The sequence below is a fragment of the Apaloderma vittatum genome, unplaced genomic scaffold (genome assembly GCF_000703405.1).
Source record: "Apaloderma vittatum isolate BGI_N311 unplaced genomic scaffold, ASM70340v1 scaffold12838, whole genome shotgun sequence".
NCBI classification, from domain to species: domain Eukaryota; kingdom Metazoa; phylum Chordata; class Aves; order Trogoniformes; family Trogonidae; genus Apaloderma; species Apaloderma vittatum.
In genome coordinates this window covers 20,423-38,230 of record NW_009732469.1, presented here as the reverse complement: position 1 = coordinate 38,230, position 17,808 = coordinate 20,423, and the positions used below count along the sequence as shown (strand labels likewise).

The following is a 17,808-nucleotide window of genomic DNA, read 5'->3' as shown; positions in this document are numbered from 1 at the left end:
TTAAAGCTGTTTTACTTTTCTTTTCTAATCCATAAGCTTCTATGTCCTATTTTCTTTTCCCTTCCCCGTTGGGGAGGGAGAGATGTTGTTAGAGAGTCTGCCAGTTCAGCCCTAACCTGTGACAATAAATTAGTGAAATCATACTTCTGTTGAGAAACTGGTGACATATTTTTCTTTTTTTTTTCCCTTCTAAGTTGCAATTCAGTGTCTGGAAACTGTGTTTAAGATTAGCCTGGAAGATACTCATCTTGCACCTCCACAGCACTTGATAGAAATGTTCACAAATTCTTTTCACAAGGTAAGACTTCGTATTGTATACACAACCCTGAAGTGTTGTATAAGTCAAAATGATGTGGAAACTTGAGGAAAGCATGAAAAAAAGTGAGATTTCCATAAACGCTAGCAGAATGAGAACGTTTTGGGGCAGTGGGAGGAATTAATTTCAGCTGGACAAGACAATTCTGTATAGAAAATTACTAAACAGTGGATGTCTCATTCTCACTTGAAGGATTTTGTCCTTCAGTTAAGCATTTTGCAGGTCCCAGAGATAAATGTGAAATGCTTGAGATCATCTGTAGGTTGCTGATGCTTCGTACGCCCTTTTGGAAATAATTTAGTTGTTCAGTTTTAAAAACATCTCCATGAGCACTAACCTAAAGATGAGAATTTCAAAAATATGGACTAATAATACGTGTTATCTGGGGTCCCGAGTACAGGAAGCACAGGAACTGCCAGAATGGCAAATAGGAGTGTCAGAAGTAAGAAGTCCAGGACTGTAGAGACATACAGCTCCCTTCCTTTGACTTCCTTAATATGTGGGGTGAGCCATGTAGTTTTTTCAGTAGTAGAAAGCAAGCTGTCTTTCTCTTCTAAGGATGTTTTAGTGACGTTTGATTTTTCCTGTGCTTAACAGAAAATTTGATTGCTTGCTTACACAATGCTGCTCTGGATGAAAGAAGCTTTTAATTTAATCAGGGCTTATATTTTAATGAAAAAAAATCTTTGTGTGTTTACTTACAGAACGATATGCTGCCTCTCTCAGATTCTCTACCAGAGGATGTTGAAAAGGCTGACCAACTTAAGGATGAAGGTTTGTAATAAAAGCGTAAGAGGTTTATTCCTATGCTTATTAAGATTTCTGGGTTATTGTGGAGTGATAGTATAGCAGGTAGGCAACACGCACCCCGCAAAAAAATCTTAGGCTCTGGTGATATGTTGTGAGAGAGCTAAGTGATTTGCTCCATCTGGGGTTTAAGAAAATACAGTCTGTTGTCTCCTTTGCTCAGGAGGTTGCTTAAAACCTAAGGGGTAGCACTTGAACGTTCCTGAGTAGCAGAAGCTTTGAAGAGTGAACAGTTATTGTTCAGTATATTATCCATTTCTCTGTCTGTTAATTGCTATACAAGTTTCTACGTTTTATTGAAAAAGTTATTGATGTCAAAGTTTATGTGCTAGGTGAATATTAAAACTGACCTAGCTGAAGCAAATGGAAAAATTCTTGTGAGGTTACTAGGGTTAATATTTCATGTTACATGAAATAATTTGTGTGCTCTGTAAAAATTGCAGAAAAGCCAGTTGTTTATTTTCCTTTTGATAGATGTTATTGCTTTTATGTGAGAAAAAACAGCTGTACCAGAGAAGTCTCCACTAATGCTACCCAAGAAGACATTCATTTTATCTCCCAGAAAAAAGAAGGAAAGAAAAACCTGGCATGTAGCACTGATAACTGATATGAATTGTTATCAGGTGGATAGGCGCTTTATAAATCACTTTTTTTTAATGACCTGTTGGATTTTCACATATTTGAGTTTTATAGGAAAAACTAAGTTTGTAATTGCAAAGCAGTTGTAATCCTATCAAAAATTTCAGAATAAGGTTGTGGAAAAAATTCTACTGTTTCTGAGAATGATTCCCACATATGTCTTGTCTTAACACTAGTCATCTGGAGTCATGAATGCAGTCTATTACTGGCTCTGAAAGTACGTTTTCCTAATTGTTGAAGTTGTTCATTAGCTCTTTAATTCTAAGGATAAGAGCTCAGTCAAAGTTAGGTCACAGGTGAAAATTAGTTTGTAAGTTGTAACGTACCTGCAGTGCATTCTAGCTTTTCATTTAGCTGTGTGTTAGTGCCAGGTCATGGAAAGTGAAGAATACCTGCAGCACTCAGTAGAGCTATTGCACTTTAGGGACATTGAGGCCTTTCCAAGTGTGGGTGTTACAGCAATGCCTGTTTTGAATCTGTGGCTTCTGTCTTGTCATTTGTCAGCCCATAGGGGTTTGTGAAACGGACTGAAGAAATTCATACGTGCTATGTGTTAGTCTTTGTGTGGTGTAACTAAAATAATTCCATGTCTCTACAGAAAAGTATTGAAAGAGTCTAAACTTTGACAAAGGGAGATTTAAAGTGTCTGCTATCACAAGGGCAATAGTAAGCAGTTTGGAACTGCTTGAAATGCCTCTGGTTAATTTCCCACAGTAAAATTAAAATTTCCTTTCCTGTTTTCTAATGCTGCTCTGTTATTAATTCTCCTCATTTTCACACATATATTATCTGTCACCACTGTCGTGCTTTTTGGTGTTTTTTTCTTTTTGGTATTTTCTGCCCTGAGGTAAGGATATAAATTAGATAACTTGAGGAAGTCCATTTGACCCATATCTTCTGTAATATTGTAATTCTGTCACTTCCTCATTTCCTTCTGTATGACTTTACAAATGGAATAATTTCTTTCACTTTTGTGGCCACCAGTCTGCTCCTCCTCAAACTAGCCTTAGTACCTGTAGAAGCTGACTAACGAATGGCAAAACAAAATCAGATAGCTGAGTTTTCTTTCTTGGTTGTTATAAAACCAGAAATGAATATACTCTCCAGACTAGTAAATACTGGAACATAATTGACTACCCTTGAATATTACTTGACACTTTGGCTTAATGTAACCTAGATAAGAGCATAGATTATATGCAGGACTGTATAGTGTAACAGTGGCTTGATCCTAAAAAATCTGGCTATTACCACAGTATAAATTATAACAGTAGTATTTTCATTACTGAGGACACACATTTGGAAGTATAACCAATTGTGGGTTTTCTTTGTCTTAAGAATTTCTGTCTGATGTGAAAATAAAATATTACAGTTCCTTTTCCTTTTGTCCTGAATTGCTTAATCTCAGCAGAAATAGTAGGTCTGGCTATTTTGATGGGGTGTATTTTTGGCCAATTTAGAGCCGGAGAGAGAGAGAGCAAGAAATGCACCAACTGGTAGTAGCTCCAACTTACCCCTGTACAGTAGGTCATCTTTAGTTCAGAGCAGTATCAGAAATTCCAGCTTTGATCATCATTGATGGCAGTTTTAATTTAGTGAAATGTTAACTGCTGCAATCTTGTCGAATGCATCTGACTCGCAAGTGTTTTATCTGACAACAGGATTTAGTGTACAGACCTTAGATCAAAGGAGGGATGTGTAGATGGTAGGCCTGTGGAAATGAGACAGATAAGGTTACATTCTGTGTATATTTTTAAGGTGTAAATGCAATTACAGTTTCAGTGTGCCTTCTCGTTGGCAGGAATTGCTGAGTATAATTAAAGTCTAGTCTATCAGGGTTGGAAAGAGGTGAGAATACTCAGTTACTTAAATCTGGTTTTGTTTGTTAAGCTTTCCACATTCACAGATAAATGCAAGTATAGTTGTTTTCAGTGAGGACAGGTACCTAGACTGCTTGGTCCAATCTTGTGCTTTCTATCAGAAGACAAAATATTGTGCTGACTGAACTTTTCCAGCTTTTTCTTATGCAGGTATCTACATCAGTAGTAACCTGTTGACCTGTATCCCTGTTCCTGCTGAAGGAGAGTGTTGAAATATTGTGTCAAAGTACAAGGAAGTCAGTGGAAGTCTGTGATTTTCCTGACAATTTCTTGACATTTCTGGGAAACTAAGGCTTCTGTAGGATCTAACAGGCCAAAGATCCACAATCACAGGACCAGGGACAACCTTAATCTTGGGCACTCTGAACTAGGACTTTTTCTTTACTACTCTGTCATGAGGAAAGAAAGAAACTGCCAGGACTTCCCTGCATTGTTGAGGAAATAACACATAAGATATCTTTTGTTTTGAAAGACCTTACTCCACTGTTTTCTTTCCATAGAAAAGTTGTATTTTTCTAATTCTTTTCACTGGACTTAAAAATTATGAAATAAGAAACTTTGTTATAGAGTAGAAGTTCTGAACCTTGTTGGTGAGAAACTACCTCTGAATCATTTTAGATTGCCTATGCTATACATGCTATTCATTATCCTAATGAGTAAATTACGTGGCATCACAGAAGAGCAGCTTAAGTGCTTAGTTTTGCTTTTATTTGATTTTCCATGTTACAGAGATAGTTACAAGCCAGTTGTTGGTACATGTGAGAAAATGAGACCAAATTAACATACAGCCTGGGTTATGAGGCTTGCAAAGATAATTAAGACTGATGAATATATATTAAAGTGTAACTGCAATTACAGTTACACTTCTCAACAAGGTGATCTTTGCTTAACAGCAGAAACTAACTGGGAAGTGTGAAATAGGCAGTTGAGAATGGGAAGGTTTATGTGGTGGACTACACAGTACATAATGAACTTTACAGATGTAGTAAATATTTTTATATGCATTATTCCTTGCCAATTCTATTTAAAAGAATATATCTCAAAAAAGTGCAGTCAGAACTACCTTATATAGGTGCTATAATATGCCTACTCTGTTTCTCTGATATATAGCACTGTGTCTTGTAACTACTTAAGAGCTTTTCCTATAATTTCTTTCAGGTAATAATCATATGAAAGAAGAAAACTATGGTGCTGCAGTGGATTGTTATACTAGGGCTATAGAGCTGGATCCGAACAATGCAGTCTATTACTGCAACAGGTAAACATGAATTAATACACAGTTTTCGTTTCTGAACTTCATTAACATTATTTTAAAGATAAATTGTGAAGTAGATCAAAACAATAGGAGGCTAGACCCGAGAAATTTATCATGTGAAATTTGTAAAAGATCTAAAGTGAAAGTGAGCTCATTCAGTGTATCTGTATCAGTTAAAAGTGTAGTATGGGCCTTAAAATTACTTGTAACACCCAAGATTGTGGTTTTGTGAGTTAGGTTGTCTATATTAAACCATAACGTAGGCTGTGATTCCCAATCTGTTGAGAGTAGTGAGAGGTTTTTTTTCTGGTGTTCCAGTGGCTCAGCTGCCATCTCTATCTCCCCTAGTATTGACTTTCCCTGTAAAAAATATCATCAATGTGGGTATACTGTTTTGGAGATTTCAAGCATTGTATAAATACTCAGCATTTTAATGTGTGACATGTTGAAAAGTAACAAGGCAGTGCTTGTAGTTTTGTTGTACGCTCTATTCTTCATCACAGTGAAGACAGTGACATGGGAGCAGATGAAGTCTGGATGGGCGTGTCAGCCCCGAAGTATGCTCTTTCAGTGTACTGCTCAGAAGATGAGCTTAAGAGCAAAGGCAAGGAGGTCTGTGGGTCATAGAATCACAGAACTGTCAGGGTTGGAAGGGACTTTAAAGATCATCTAGTTCTAACCCCTCTTTGCCATGGGCAGGGACATCCCCCACTAGATCAGGCTGCTCAGAGCCTACTGGAACTAACCTGCCTCTGGAGCCGCTCTGCTCTGCAGTCCCCCTTACCAGAAGGATGTAATAATTTAAGTGCTGTCAATCTGGCCTTGTGGCGCTGTATCCAGTGGATTTTTCTATTTTTGGAATTGTGCTTCCATCACCCCAGAGTTTGAGTGAAAGATTGAGTGTTTTGTGGCAATCATAAAGAGAAAGGAAGTACACGGTTTAGTAATATTTTACAACTTTAAGATGGCAGTTCAAAGTGTAAATAATATATTTTCCTTGAGAAAACTTATCATAGAAGTGATTTTAGGTATAAAATGGAAATATAAGACCAGATTCAAAAGCCCCCCAAAATCACTGGAAGTTTCCTCAGTAGAATGGGCTTAAGCACCAAAATCTGTAATTAGTGAGAATAGAAATACTTCAGTCTGTGTGTAACATCCTTACGTAACACATTTGAGAGGACCAAAATGAATCTTGATGTCACTAAGCACAGGATTGTGTGACGTTATTTAAAAGTCAGGCAGTTGCTTGGAGTTTTGTGGGCTATACAGTATTTGAGTAAATATAGGCCTTATTCTTATCTTTGTAAAGCTAGTTTGGAAGGAATGGAGAGGTATTGCCTTCAACAGTTCTACTTTCTACTCAGAGCGATGAGAACAAGAGAGCTGAGATGCTCTTGAAGTTTTAACTGGCCATACACATTTTTTTGTAAACATGCAACCATTTCCCATTCCAACACATGGAAGACTAAGCACTGTCCCCAGCTTTTATTCATACATCTTCACCGGCATCTGTGGAGTTGGACAGCTGTTAGGCAGCCTGGATATTGAAAATATGTAAGTAGTCCCACTCAGAAGAGATTTTAATTAACATCGGAAAACCCATGCAATTTAGGAGGTCACAGGAGAAAGGATTGAATGTAGCGATGATTGTAGCATTTAGCATCCCCAATAAAATAGAAAAATGATTTTTGCATTGGAAATACTGTCATTTCTACTATCAAGGAAAAGCAAATGAGAATATTTTGAGACCTTTCGAACTGGGGAAATTTTGATTATTAATCTGTTTCAACATCCTGTTTAATTTGGGCAAGTCTTTAATCTTATTGTATGTGCACAACACTTAGTATTTCTCTGTTATGGAGATGCAATTGCAATATAGTAATTCAGAGATTACTGAGAAATGTTATCTGGATTTAACGGCGAGCATGAGTTGCCTGCTAAAAAACTGAGCAGGAAAAATCACAGCATTCCTTTGAACAGCAGTTAAAACTATACTTCTTGCTGGAAAACACCAATTATATGAAATGCTTCTGCTTAATCATTTTATGTAAACTACTACTTCAGAGTCTCATTTTTTGCTATAGGTTTTATGATATATTTTGTGCATATCCATATGCTGGATCTAAAACAGTTCCTTAGAATTATTTTTCCTTTGTGTCCTTAGAAGTGAGTGCATATTCTCTGAAGCCTTAGTCTGGCAGTGAATTTAAGTACATACTTAATTCAGAACATTTGCATGTTGTACTTAATTGAGGAAAGCTGGGGCACTGCCTAAAAAGCAAGTGAAAAATCTGAAGTTAGTCAAGACATATGAATAGCTAAGCTTGGTTGTTTTGTTGGGTTTTGGTTTTTTGTACCGGTTTTTTGACAAAGCTTTCTCTCTTCCCAATTGTCCCTCTCTTAGGGCTGCTGCTCAAAGTAAGCTCAACAACTACAGTGAAGCAATAAAGGATTGTGAGAGAGCCATAGCAATAGATCCGAAGTACAGCAAAGCATATGGGAGAATGGGGTAAGCTGATGCAAATCTCAGTAAACACTGAAGACCCAAGTCCAAATCATCATAGATTTCCTGAAATAAGTAGAACTAAGTTCTTTGACTTTGCTGACATTCTTGTTCTGAAAGTGCAGCCGTTTTCTGAACAGCCTATCAGGCTGTCAGCTTTTAAGTTTTCTGTATAGTGTTGATCTCAGCTGTAGGGATGTAACAGAAGATTGGCGAGAAGGACTGTAGGTACGCTCAAGTGACTTGCACGCTGGATCACTGCTTGGCCTTTTGTGCTTGACAGGGAGCACACCTGCGCCCAGACAACAGAGGCCTGGGTAGATGCAGGGTTCTCTGTCACATTCCTGCCCTGCAAAGCTGTCCTGGGAACTCAGGCAGAGCAGCCAGTAAACATAACACAGCAGCAGGATAAATACCCCACGCTTTCTAGCCAGGAGAGATCTCCCTGTGCCTGTGCTGCCGCTTGTCGAGCTGCTCGTGTGATCGCTGCCCGGGTGCCTCACCTGGGCGCTGCTGCAAAGATTCTTCAGATTCTCAGTGAGAATAAATCCACTCTGCATTTCAGCTGTGGTCTGCGCTTGTTCTTGAGTCCTGCCTGTTTCAGCCCACACAGCATTTTCCTATCAGATTTCATCAGCTTGCGGGTTTTTTTCCTTCCAGTTTATCAACTTTGCAAACTGAGTTTAGAAAGTCATTATGTGATGTTTTTACCTTCTCCCTAGTTGTGAGTAGTCAAAATTTTGCAGTTGCAACGAGTCTGTTAATGATGCTGTTAGAGAAGAGAATTCTACAAGTATTGATGCTTCAGTCTAGCAGGAATAGAGGCTTAGTTTTTCTGTTCAATAGATATTTTAGCAAGACCAATGTATGTTCCTTTGGTAGTTTTTGTCAGTCATGCCTCAGAGATTATCAGTGTAGCCTCTTTAGGCGGTGGGTCCGATGAAGTGCTATCTGAAAAAAAAAATGCCAGGAATGTTCTGAATGGGATATCTACTTTGAGTGAAGAGCCCTTCTTCCAACATGTGCAGCTTTGCATTTTCGATAATCAAACATATTGTGGATGTGGGCTGAATGCTGCACGGGCCTTTTGAGGTTATATCTGTACAAGTAAATTAAAAAATGCTTGGGATTTTTCATTGGGTCAGTTGGCACAAAATGGCCCGTGTATCTGTTATTAAAGTCTAGTTTGTGGTATGGATTGGCCACATCCAGACTGCCTATTGCTAAATTGTGTTGGCCTGTGTTAGACTCTGAACCATGCCCCAAAATTGTCTAGGATAATGTTAGTTGGCCTGAGACAAAATCATGCAAGGGGGCATTTGTTTAAGATCAAAGATGATAGAATTCCAGAACTATCCACAGTACAGTTTATTTTACTGATACAAATGTAGGACAACTGACTTTTTAAATGATTAATTCACTTTGAAATTTTAGGGACTGTTGAACTCATTTTGTCCTGTTTAACTCTCTTGAGATTGATTCTTCATATAACACAACTCAAGATTCCCTGATTTGAGTGAGATGGAGGGAAACTACAGGCTGATTAACTGGAAGTTGGAAGTTATTTTAGAGTTTTGGTTGTAAGACCAGTGTGTCTTTTGTTACACAGTGTAAGTGGGAACATTCTCAGGCAATCAGCTTCTCATTTTTGATTGGTTGTTTTGATAGAGGACACATTTTGAGCTACAATCCCTTGCAACCCCCTAAGTTAAGTTAGCGGATGAATGTGATAATACATTTGGCACAGGCTGAATGAGGAAACAGTGACTATTTAGTATTACCTGAGAAAAAAACATGTAGAAACCACCTTCTCAACAAAAAAAGTTCTTAGGAGAAAGCTCTGTTTTCTGACTGCATTATGCAGTTTTTCTCAGGATTTGACAGAAGCTCTTTATATGTCATGGAAAAAGATGCACAAGTGCCACAGAAATATGCAGAGATGGGAGCCATGCAGACGCTTAAAGTGATATTTCCAGCATGACTCTGAGAGAGCACTTGTCTGGGTAGAAACTGTGAGCAAAGAAACTGTCACCCACTGTTCTGACTTGTACTGCGTTCCAAGAAGAATTTTACATGCTTTCTCTGTAAAAAAAACCCACCATGATTGCATAAGAGAAATACCAGATTGCAGTTCTTGTCTGGTCAGAAACTATTTTGGCAAGTTACTGGGCCAAAAGAGAGAGTGTTTTTTATGGGAGTAACGGTGTTATGAGAGAAAATACTAATATTGCGTCGATTCCTCCAGGAGCATTACTGGAAAACTCCTGGATTTTCATACTGTTACAGACTTCACCATCACTAAGAGTAGTGACTGTGACTGATGTGTCTAACACTGAGCTATCTTGGCTGAGATAGAAGACTAAGTTGAGTTAGTGGGCATTAGCAGAGGCTTATCAACCTAGTCTCTGTAGCTCAGCACATGCTAGAGGGGGACTGGAGTAGTGAATAGCTCAATGTGAGTTACACAGATGTTTCACAAAGTGTGGAAAAGATCAGTTGAGTGTTGTGGTCAGTGTAAATTGAAAATACAGTAGAAGACAGAATTGAAACTGCAACCAAATGGAGGAGTTCTGGAATAGCTCAGAGAAATATGATGTGTCAACTGTAATAGCTGATCAACTTTGAAAACAAACACTGTTTCAAAAACAGCAGATCTGTCCTTTGCTCTCCTCGGTGCTGCAGCAGGATCTTTCCCCCTGTTATCTTTTCCCCCTGTTTCTTACAGCATATTACAGATACTTGTACTGTCCTGTATAACCCATTTGTGAAGCTGTTGAAGATCTGAAGATCTTGCACTTCAGATAAGACAGAAATCCGTTATGCTGAAACTTGGAGTTCTAGTACGTGGTTTCCTGAAGCTGCAGAACTCACATTAAGATCGTCTGCACCCTAATTACTCGTGTACCCTTCTGAATAATCTCTTGGTTCAGAAGGACTGGAGAAAACAGAGAAATTCCTGAGCTTTTGCAAAAAAGTGTCTGGGGTGCTGCATCCAGCTTGTGCTCTCAAATATTGACTAAATGACTTGATGATGACAAGGAGTTTTTAATGAAACTTGCATATATCTGGAACAGACAGTGCAAGATGAGTTCCTGAGGGATCATCTCTTTGCAAAAACAAGTGCTTACACTAAGCAGTGGTAGCACAATAGCAAAATTTACTTTAACTTAGTGCTAAAGGTAGAAACTAGTTGTGAGATACTGTTCTACTTAGAACAGAAAATGTATCATTATATTTTGATATCATTTATGTTCTACCCAGGATTTTTTTATTTTGTATTAGGTTGGCTCTGACGTCAGTGAATAAGTATGAAGAAGCAGTTACCAGTTACCAAAAAGCACTGGATCTTGATCCAGAAAATGACTCTTATAAGTCAAATTTGAAAATAGCAGAACAGAAACTAAGAGACATGTCCAGTCCTGTAAGTAAGCTCTATATTTATTTATTTACAATAGTTTTAATTGGGATTTTGTAGGTAAACTTAACTCCTTATCTGTTTGTAGACTGGAACTGGACTGAGTTTTGACATGGCAAGCTTGATAAACAATCCTGCCTTCATTAGTATGGTGAGTATGTTTCAAGCTTTATATTACGCTATTTTCAAAACTGAAATTGTAAGCACAACTCTTGTGTAATAACACAAGCAATTTTAATTGTTTTATTATAATGGCAATAGTTGCATTATACTGAATTTAAACTTCATTTTACACTCAAAACTAGAAATGAAACATAAATGTCATATTATGCCTGTCTTATTTGCAGTTGATTCTATCATGAACAACAACATGCATAGGATAGTTACGCTGTTCTCAGAGATGGCATGATAATAGAACACTTGTCAACAGCATGGTGAAAATTTCTATTCTCCATATAACAGTTAACAATGAATACAAAGAAAATTGCCTCTTAAGTGAATAGCCGTTGATTCAGATTCGTTCTACCCAAGACTAAACTCTGCTTGGGAGAACTATCCAAGAGACCTCTTTGTTCTTACTCTTCCAAATTACCCCTTGACATCCTTAAGTGTACAAGCGTTCATGAGATGTGCAAATGATGACTATAAATAACATATAGTGCATTTCTTTACCTCCAGCACAATGCCCAATTGTGGTTCTGGCCCTCGGTGTTTTTCTTCCTGTGCATGGCTTTCTTAGCTAAACAGCATTATGTTTGTAGGAAGGAGTTTCTGAAAAAAAAATACGGAAAGTACGTATTTTCTTTGAGAACTCGGTGTAAACTTTGCTGCCCTCTGGTAGCTTCATTGGGACAGGACATTTCGACCAGTGCTTCTGTGTGGAAAGGCACTGTGTCCACGAGAAATCAATTCATCTGGTTTCATACTGTGGTCCAAATAGTAGAGGCAGCAGGCAAGGAAGAAGTGAGCAAGTGCTCTGGTGCCCTTAGTGATTAAATAGCGCTGGAGCTCTATGTGCCCCTTCACTGGCCGTGTGACTTACTCAGTCTGCATCTGTTTAGAATCAAAGATGTGCCCTTCAACAAGGAGCTAACTATGGGGAAAGGATTTTTTTTGTGTCATTTCCAGAAGATGATTGGCCAAGTGGATTAAACACACAGCGTTCGGCCAGGAAGGAATTAATTATTTTCTTGTGGTGCTGTTTTATGTTTTGTTTTCAAGCAAAAAAAAAATTTACTCACTGTCTGACCTTGAGAAAATTACTTCTAGCCTGCATTTAGGGCCTCTAACCTAGAACAGACTTGTTACTGATGGAAGAAATAAAAAAAAAGCTGTATTACCCGTAGAATGGACCTGAATTTGGGATTGTACATTCAACTGTAGATTAAACAGTTGATTTACTTTGGAGATATATATATATATGCACACACACACACACACACACACATATATATATGAAAGTATATTCATCAATAAAATGAATATTTTATATATCTTGGTCTTGTAGCACTTTTAATAAGAGAGTGAATAAGATGCCTATTGGTCTTGTATTCATACAGACACCAATTTATGTAGGCATTATCTTACTAACTTTAAAATATCACCTGGTTTATTCTGTAGTATCTGACCACATAGGCATTAACACTATGGTAAACACAATGTAATTTTTGAGGTATCTCATGAATGATAAATTTCAACAACCTCATCCTTGCTAGAAAGTAAGAAGATACAGTTACAACAGAATATACATATTACTGCAAAACCAAGCTACAGTCTGTCCACACTCTGGTTTACTCTGCAGTATTTTCTGGCCCTAATCTTAACAGTTTTTACCCAGTAGTAATAGTAGTTGCAAAACTGCTTTATCCAGGCTGGAATCAACAAAATACAGAGACCTTTGTCCTTGGAAGTCTGAAGTTAATAATATTTTTTTTTAGGGTTTGGGGTTTTTTTTTGTTTTCTGGTATTTTTTGTTGTTGTTGTTCAGTGTCTTCTCATATTTTTCATGCCTGAATCTGTAAGCACCATTTTTTATCTACTATGTAACATATTTTCTCAGCTTCACATCCTTGAAATATGTTCCTGTAATAATTCTGCTTGCTAGGGACCATACATCTCTGTGCACATAAACTTAGCTTAACGTTGTAACAAAATGTAGAATACAGCATGTGGGGTTTTTTGTGTTTGGGGTTTTTTTCTTTATGTTTTCCTCAATGATATATATGTAGTAAATGTGTTATAATTTGTCTGTTCCAGGCAGCAAGCTTAATGCAGAATCCTCAAGTTCAACAGCTGTAAGTATTAAAATGGAGTACCATTAAAACAAATACTTTTTGGAGTTTGAATTAATAAAAGGCATATAGCAAAATTCCTGAAAATGTAATTTTATTTTTGCTTACTGTAAATAAAACTATTGCAGTTTCTTCCTCTTGCACCTTATTTCCTCCTGGCAATTCCAAAACCAACTGTGGTTTATTGCTTGCTGTAAAAGGTCCCTGCTTCCCCCAATGCCAACACTGTGCTAACTGTTCCAGGATGTCGGGGATGATGTCAAATGCCATTGGTGGCCCTGCTGCGGGTGTTGGTGGCCTGTCAGATTTGTCCAGCCTGATCCATGCGTAAGTAAGAACTGTATAGTTCTAACTGTTATGTTTTTAGAAGCATCACTATGCAACATCAATTTGAAAAGGATAGTGTCAAGCCAATTACATTGTGGCCTGTCCCCGTTGTATGCCTGATTATTATTAAAACTGAACAAAGACTTATTTTCCACTATCTTGTTTGTTTGCTTTTCACAGTTCCATTAGTTTGAATGACTGAGCTGTGTGCTCAGCTTCACTTTCTGGTTCTCATACACTGCTTTCTTCCTAAATGCCACTTAATAAAAATGCTTCTTTAAATCTTTAAGTACTCCTACACGTGCTTTCAAATTGTGTTGACAAATTTACAGCCCAATATCCCAGACAGTAGTTAGAAAAGCTACAGATTTACTTAGCACAGGTTGCAGCAAGTTCTGCTGTAGCATCCCTCCATTTAGACTAGGAAGGATTCAGGAAACTCAGTGTAATGAGGAGTGGCTTTTCAAAAACCAAGACCCACGTCTTTTATTATATAAAAATGATAATCAGTCTGGACGAGTTTGCACAAGAACATGCCTTTTGCTTATATGACAACACCTCTTAAAGGGCAAATAATTTTATTTCAGAATTCTAGTATTTTTCAAACTATTTTTTATGTTTCGCTCCTTCAGGGCAAAGTGAGCTATAATTCATGTCACAGACAGGAATGTTCCCCCACAAAATCAAGGGCTGTTTTCACAGAAGTCATTTACTACAAATATAGTTATGAAAATGGTGGCTTTCCTTCAACCTGTGTTGTGGTTTAAAGGAGTAATGCAGAAGTTAAGAGAAGCGATACCAGGCTATTCATGAAGTAGTATGTTTTACTGACTGCTTTTTCTACTAAACCAGTATTATGCTTATTTTTTTACATGGAATTACTCTCACCTATTACACTCTTACATATGACATAAGAGTTATATGTATTACATATTAAACTCTTCTTAAGTATTACCAGACATAAATGTGTAATTGCGTGCTTGTTTCCTACTAATGATGCCTTACTCAGAAGTACAAGCTGGCAGCCACACACTGTATTTCTGAAAAAAAACCCTAATATAAGGTTGCGCTTCCAGAGTAGTTATTTTAAAGAACTAGAGTAGATCCTCTCGAAAGGAGCAAATCACTGGTGCAGATTTGTTTTCCTAAGTAAGGTAATACTTTTTCCTTCGTGTTATCAAGTAGAAGTAATAGTCCTGAACAGTAAAAATTAAGATCTGATGATAATCCTGTGTAGAGAGACTTTAAGTAGATAAAGTCCTAACACTACAAGTATCATGATTAAGACTATACAGGAAGTTACCTTTAGTCTTAGCTTTCATATAAGGCACCTTACAGTTGTATTGGCATAACCTGTTTTCTTATAAATGCTGCTTGTCAGGTTTTTTTCTTCACTTGTTGATCTTACTTAAAACTGCTCAACACAGGGGGCAGCAGTTTGCACAACAGATACAGCAGCAGAATCCAGAGCTCATAGAGCAACTGAGAAATCATGTCCGGAGCAGATCTTTCAGTGGCAGCACTGAAGAGCATTCCTGATTTAAAGGAGGCATGTGGATTTGAATGGTATATAATCTCAAAATGCATACCATAGTTAGTAGCAAAAGCACCATTGTAACTCTTCTGCTTGAATAGAAGACAGAAAATTCTTTGTGTGTGTTTGCAAACAAGAATAAATCTGTTGAACAGATCTATTGCACATAACTTGGAACATATCGTTTATGTATAGTTACTCCTCTGAAAATTAATACACTAAATAGGTGGTTTATTGAAATCCCTAAGTACAAATCATTTTCAGTATGTGCATTAGATTGATCTCCAGGGCTATAGAGTGTGGAGGCGTGTTGTAGTGGGCTGATCTCGTGTAACAGCTTAATTCTAAAATCTTAGTGTAAAACGCACATTATTCTTATGGTGATGGCTGTACGCTCTGTCAGATATTGACACAGTAGGCCTGTCTGATACGCCCTTTCATAATGAGCATAAATCAGTGTTGCAATGTAGAGTTTACTTAAAACTAATGCTTGAAAAGTGTGTTTCTTTAAGCCTATGGAGGGGCCATCATTACTAACATGAAATATTTTTCAACTTCATTGGGCAGGAGGGAAGGAGATTCTTGCATATGAAGGAGTACCATAAATTGTAGAGAAAAAGAAGACATCAGTCCTGAGTAGGATAATACACAAAAACCAAAACGGAACTTGCCTTGGGAAAGGGAAGAGTAGTAAGAAGTTTTAGGCTTTTCTACTGCCATGTATACCCTCAAATCATGATAGTAGCCCTGGAGGTCAGCATTATGGCACTATTTTGCTAGGCATGGCAAACTGTATTACATTCCATATGTATGCAGTATTTAATATAAGCTTAAAATTCTTAACTGTAATAAGTTCAGACTGATCCTGTGACTGTACAAATAATGAGTACTGAAAATTTATCAAAAAGCAACTGCCTTAGAGAGAAGGATTCTCCTTCTATTCTTGTATGGTAAATCACTGGCTTAAAAAATAAGGATTTTTTAAAAGAAGTTTCATTACACATATCTATCTTAAGTGATGGTTATACGGCCAAATTAAAGATTTTTCCACTCTACACTATTTCTATTCCTACCCTGTTTTTTATTGCTCAGTTAAGTTTTCAGACACCACTGCTTTTCTCTATTTTTATTATGTTGTCCTTTTTTATTCTGTTAGCACATTCTAGTACAAGGTACACTTTTTTTTTTTACTCCAGGGAGGTTCTCAGCACTCACACTTTCTTCTTTGTGTGTCAAAACTCATTTGAGGAGTCTGCTTTGATCCCTAAGACAAAGTGATTTCTGCTGGCCAGTTAGGCTGGAGAAGGTATGTGGATGAGTAACGACAGACTCCCAAATGGAGAACTACACAGGAACTCCTGGACCTCAGACGTTTTATCTGATTCATCTTGTGTTCAAAAATAGAGCATCTGAAGTAGAAGCAAATGCAAAATTTGGGGATAAGTCATGTATTTGACTAACAAATATTAGTTTTGCATCTATTGTATGGATTTTCCCCTACTAAAAAAGGGGGAAATGTGCAGCTGGATCCAAGGAGAAATTCAAAGAACACAAAAGTAGGAAGTCTGTATTACCAGCTGTTGAATAAAGAAATATAACTTAATAGAGTGACTTACTTAAACAGCTTTAAGACGTTTCATACTTTATTCAGCGAAGCTTGCCTATACACAGCATTAAAATGCTTTTAAAAAATTCTCTCTGTAAGTTGCTGTAGCTGCCTTTTTGAGGCTGTAAAGATACTTAAGCTTTACATTGAATACATTTCCAAGTAACAGCTTCTAACTTAACATTCGATGACACAGAAGAAAATCGCCAACAGGAGCTTTTTTCAAAGGTAGTTCAGATCTTGAATCTAATCTCTTCAGGAAATTTGCTACTTAAATTCTGTTATGTTTAAGAGGACCAGACACCATTTACAAGAAGTATTGATGGAGGCTGTAGGTGGGCTACAACTTCTGTACAAACATTACTTCGAGTAGTGTGTTGTGGCAGGAGAGAAGCATTGCTCCTAACATATGTCCTGTTAAACTTCATGGTTCCTGTTAGTTCTCTCTTTCATATTTTCAACTGCTAAGAGTGAGTTTTACTAACTTTGATATGGTGAACCAATAAATCCAGAGAGGACTGGACAGCACTGTGATCTCTCACGCTCAGTCTATCCCTGCTTTGTGACAGCAATTTTCTTGTGGTCAGTTACCTCTCTACTTTAAGACAGAAAGATTAGAACCCCTTGAGACTTCCTTAAGAACTACAAAATACAGTAATATTTAAAGACAGGCTGTAGAAGTTGTACTGTCAAATACAAGCCATACAGCTTACTGGATTTATGGGAGAGCTATCCCCAAGGTTAAATCGAATGAAGCATTGCTTCGTTATCTGAAAACTACTCTTGAAATCATCTTACAGAGTGGCAACTTTAACTTCACAAACTACATATATTGTCACATTTAGGTTTTACTATGTAACCAGAGTATTAATCAAAACATTGATAGCACTAGCTAACCCTTTAGGATTGTGCTACAACTGGCACAATACTTAACTTGTAAACATTCTTTGTGTCTTGTATATTAACAGAAAGGGCTTTATAGCCTAAATAAAAACAGTGAAACCAATAACAGGAGCTGTCATTATGTGCTTTTCCATTGAAACCAGGAACAAAGGGATCATTTAAGCTAAAATCTATTTTGCCTTGAATAGGCTAGATCGTTTCAGAGAGTCATGCAATATGTCTTAATCACAGGGTGAGGAAGGAATCTTTTCCTGTGTAATAACTGCACTTTATTTTGCACTAAAATTTTTCATCCTGCTAGATCAGCTGGTAAGCTGCAATCCTCATAAACA

At 37.4% G+C, this 17,808-nt stretch overlaps 1 protein-coding gene across 1 annotated transcript; it reads left to right on the top strand.

Moving 5' to 3' along the window:
* Positions 1-194: 194 nt before the first annotated feature.
* SGTB (small glutamine-rich tetratricopeptide repeat (TPR)-containing, beta) lies at positions 195-15,351 on the top strand (the record flags this gene model as incomplete). Its single annotated transcript, XM_009875547.1, has 9 exons — positions 195-298; positions 1,021-1,090; positions 4,798-4,897; positions 7,302-7,406; positions 10,683-10,821; positions 10,904-10,966; positions 13,072-13,109; positions 13,350-13,433; positions 14,861-15,351. Coding segments are annotated over 9 exons (815 nt in total), but the record flags the coding sequence as incomplete, so codon positions are not given.
* Positions 15,352-17,808: the final 2,457 nt, after the last annotated feature.